We start from the raw sequence: 4,170 nt of genomic DNA on the forward strand, positions 1-4,170 counted from the left end.
CACTTTCATGTTCTTTCCAGTATCAGTTTATCATTCCTCGATCACTACTAGCAAGTGACATGTAGACATAATTAAAAAGTGCAATTTTTAGATCATTTTCAGTTTCACCTTCCATTACTCTCTCTAAACATTCTATTCCGATGTTCCTTCTGTTTTATGTACTAAACGTATGAGTTTTCTTAAAACAGAGTCTTGTACATACAACGATGAAGCATCCGCTGGTAATAAGGTATCCAGTTCAGAGAAGAAATCAGAGACAAGTACCCGCATTCCTCGCAGACAGAATCACCGACATTCCTACAACATTATTTTATCCTCAGCTCAGACACATCAACGTTCACCATCAAATCAGGGCATCTTGAGGATGATGAGGAGCATTTTGGTATGAGTGAACCCGACAACCATAGTCACTGTCATACTTCTTTCAAAAACATGGAGAAATGTGAGAGAATCCGAGGAGGGATGGCTAAAACACCTGTTTCTACCTTGTCATTCGTTCAACCTCCATTAACAGAGAGTAAAAGGCGTTTTAGTGGAGCATCCCACAAGTTCAGGAATCTAATTACGTGTGGTGCTACGGATACGAATGACGCAGTCTTGGTGATGATTGATCGGGTTGAAATGAAGATTAGTTTAAGGCAGGATTTTAACATCGAAAGGTCATCTCAGATATGTAGGGTAGATAGATTAGGAGGGTCTCGTAGGACCTCAAATACTTCTTGGAGTACTGGGAAAGGGCGACAGGAACCACATTGCCATCCAAGGTAATGTCCGCATATCTACTCTCTCTGCCTGACTGCATGACATGCACTTATGCACGTCTTTGCTTGCAAAAGCCCGTTTGTTCATATAAAGGAAATCAGAAATAGCTGCACTGCTGCAGGAAAAGCTTTGATGGGGTCAAGGGCTGGAAAAGAAGCAAGAAGCAGAAGAATGCTTGTGAGGGAGACGGAATTCTGGATGCTTATAAGCCCACTTCAATGCCTAGTTGCTCGTAAGCGATTCGTTCATTTCATCATCCCTTGTTATTTGGTACCAGATAAAATTAGTTTTCTCGGGAGATAGAGTCAGGTTACCTTTTTTGGTCTAATTATTACGTTTCTTGAGGAGCAGAAATCCACAATTACTTCTATCTAAGATTAAGAGTGCTTATCCTTTGATTCGCATTTGGTCTTATGACTGATCAAGGGGCAGCGTTCAATTTTACTCTAAATCAAAGTCCTAAAGAGAAACCCTGCACTTTCATTCTTTGAACAAGTCTCTCTCCTGTTACCTTTTCCTCCTATCCAATTTGGTTGAAGTGCCAAGAGGATCACGGTTCTGCAAATCAACAGTGAGTCAATGCATTGCATGCCTAAATGGAGCAACTAGGCTCGAGTTTTACATGCTGATTTTCTCCTAGTTTGATTTTCTTGAAGAAGTTCAGAACATTGGTAAAAAGCGACGTGGAAATAGGACGGCAGTCACTGAACAATTTCTCATATTTATATTTCTAATCATAACTCCGATTCATTTTTAATTGAGTTACTCACTCTCACAGACAGTTTGCTCTTATTTTTCCGACTCATCGGACACTCATTCATTGACATACAACTAAGGGACTCTCTTGCATTCACGCTACATACCCACACAGACTACTATGATCACTCATGCTTGTGCCCACAAAAGTTTACACCTCAACCTATTCATAGGCCGTGGAGGTCGACATGATTACCTGACTTTGTGCAAATATCCAACATTCTGGATGGCCAATAAGGCCAATAGATATTGAAGTAGAAAATTTTGAATGGTGCTCGAGAATTGTTGAGATAGGGGCAATGGTGATCGTTCAACATCCGACACAAACATTAATGTCGGCAAAATGTAGAGGGGAATCATGTGGAAGTTTGTACTCTTCCAGCTGTGTTTTGTTGATAGAGTCAGATGTGCTAAGTCTTGGATGAGGAACTTAGTGTTGAATACTTAATACATGACTTGGCATATGCAGGCAATGTGGAAAGCCATTTAAGCCTGAGAAAATGCACAAGCATATGAAATCTTGCAAAGGAAAGAGGGTTTTATCAGAGAGAGCAATAGTTAAGGCGCCATGCTTGCATTATGAAAATGCAACTCTCAGATCGAGGATCCATCTCCAGGCTGCTGCCTACATTGGCCTTCAGAAGATCAATCTATATTATGTTCAACTTGCGTACAAGTCAACTTCATAGGTGGATAATTCGTTGACTAAAATACTCTCACCTCTAAATTAATCCCTTATACATGTGAGTATGAATCATCTAAAATTTCATTCGACCCAAACGAGACTTTTGACAGGAATATAGAGAATATTGCAAAGGTTCACAACCTTTTGCATAATCAATGCAATCTTGTGCTGGCCAAAAATATCCACGGTGGCACAACAACCGGTTCATTTTTATTTCAGCTTGATGTACGCCACATATTTCTTCATGTACTTCTGCCATGGCCAACATTGATATGTTTTTACTTAAGCACATGAGTTCCCATCAACAGTTCTTCTGTATAACTCGTCACCAAGTAGTAAGTATTTCGTTGCTTGTCTTTTCAAATTTTTATCTTTGGCAATTGGGTTCTTCAAATAATCAGCAAATGGTTTTGTCCAATCCCCTTGGTCTTTATCGACAACTTAATCCCCGACTGAATTGGCATATAACATCATCACTCGGTTTTCCATCGATGGCAATATTTTTACTTTATTAACGATGAATTTTCCCAATTCCTTTGCTATTCTATACTCATACGGCATTTGAGTTACCTTATTGGCTTTCGACCTTTCATCTATTTTGATATGGACCAATTCGTAATCGGAGAAATTATTTAGTAGTTCTTTCGCCAATGTATGATGTCGAATAATGTTCTTATTAAGGCATTGATATTCTTTAGTTAATTGTTTAATCACTAACTGAGAGTCTTCTATTTTTACAAATCACGCATTTATGTTAGCGAAGATGTTTAGGCCGATTATCAATGCCTCATACTCTGCTTGATTGTTTGAGCAATCAAAATCAAGTTTGAACATGAATTTTATCCTATGTCCCTACGGGAACACTATGAGTATTCCTATACCTGAGGCATTATTTGCACAGGATTCATCGAAATATAGAGTCAATGGCATCGCTTGTACTAAATTTTCATCTTTTTCTCCTTTAGTGTGCACACATGTGTCGCGACCTAAAAAAAAATCGGATTTTCGATCTTAGGCTAATGGATTACTAGATCAATTAAATTAACTAACCTAGCTCGAGTTCTCCCAAACTCTACCAAATCGCAACTTAGGTCCAATTGTGAGCATGCAAATATTTTCAATGGGAGTCGCCACTAATCATTTAAGGTAGGTTGATTAGAAACCTAAATAAAATAGCGAGAGTACTATTTTATTTCTGCGAACCAGAAATTATAAATTCGGGGACTTGATTACGCTAGATTCCCTAACGCCTTTTCGGTACCAATTTCAAGAGAAATACTCAATTGGACAATTTTGATAAATCGACTTAGAGTTCAAAGGTGCAGAAATTTTCTTTTTTGATTTTTATTTATTTAAATGAAAGCTAACCTATATGTAATGATGTGCAAAAATTGACATATGATTAATGCAACCTAATATGCAAACTATATGTCATGCGGCAGCGTGATCTATTTCTAATGACGGGCATATTATTTTTTTTGTATTTTTCTTTAATGAAATTCGGAATTAAAAATGCCAATTATCTAAACATGCAATTTTAAAATAAAGAAATTAACTTATTCTAGAGTAATCTTTTTGGCATTTTTTTATCAAAATTCGAAATTAAAATCAAGTAAAAAATATAACCGCTAAATCTTTGAATTAAGTTTCGATCGAAGCATGACGGATCGATCCTAAAATTCGAAATACCCGTATGGAAATAACTCTATCTAAAGCGATAGATAGATTTATTTCCACGTGTCTTGATTGCGGATTAGGAAATTTTCCTAATCGATCACATCTTGAAAAAAATTAGATATCTTAAATATCTTGGATATATTCAAAAGATTTTGAAAATTCTAAATTCTATCCAAATTTGAAAAGTAATAGATATCCAAGATTTCAAAAAAGGAAATAAAATCCTAATTGAAATAATGCTTATTATCCAAATATGCAAAATTAGATATCAATAAGCACAAATTAGGCAA

General features: G+C 36.7%; 1 protein-coding gene across 1 annotated transcript; it reads left to right on the plus strand.

Annotated features, from left to right (window-relative positions):
* Positions 1-247: 247 nt before the first annotated feature.
* Positions 248-2,500, plus strand: LOC130135786 (uncharacterized). Its single transcript, XM_056305536.1, has 3 exons — positions 248-764; positions 884-994; positions 1,988-2,500. Exons 1-3 carry the CDS (start codon positions 385-387, stop codon positions 2,205-2,207), a joined length of 711 nt encoding a protein of 236 aa, XP_056161511.1. The 5' UTR covers positions 248-384; the 3' UTR covers positions 2,208-2,500.
* The last annotated feature ends 1,670 nt before the right edge of the window (positions 2,501-4,170 follow it).

This window comes from Syzygium oleosum, unplaced genomic scaffold (genome assembly GCF_021117445.2).
Source record: "Syzygium oleosum isolate NSW1041296 unplaced genomic scaffold, Sole_v2.1 Sole_v2.37, whole genome shotgun sequence".
Classification (NCBI taxonomy): Eukaryota; Viridiplantae; Streptophyta; class Magnoliopsida; order Myrtales; family Myrtaceae; genus Syzygium; species Syzygium oleosum.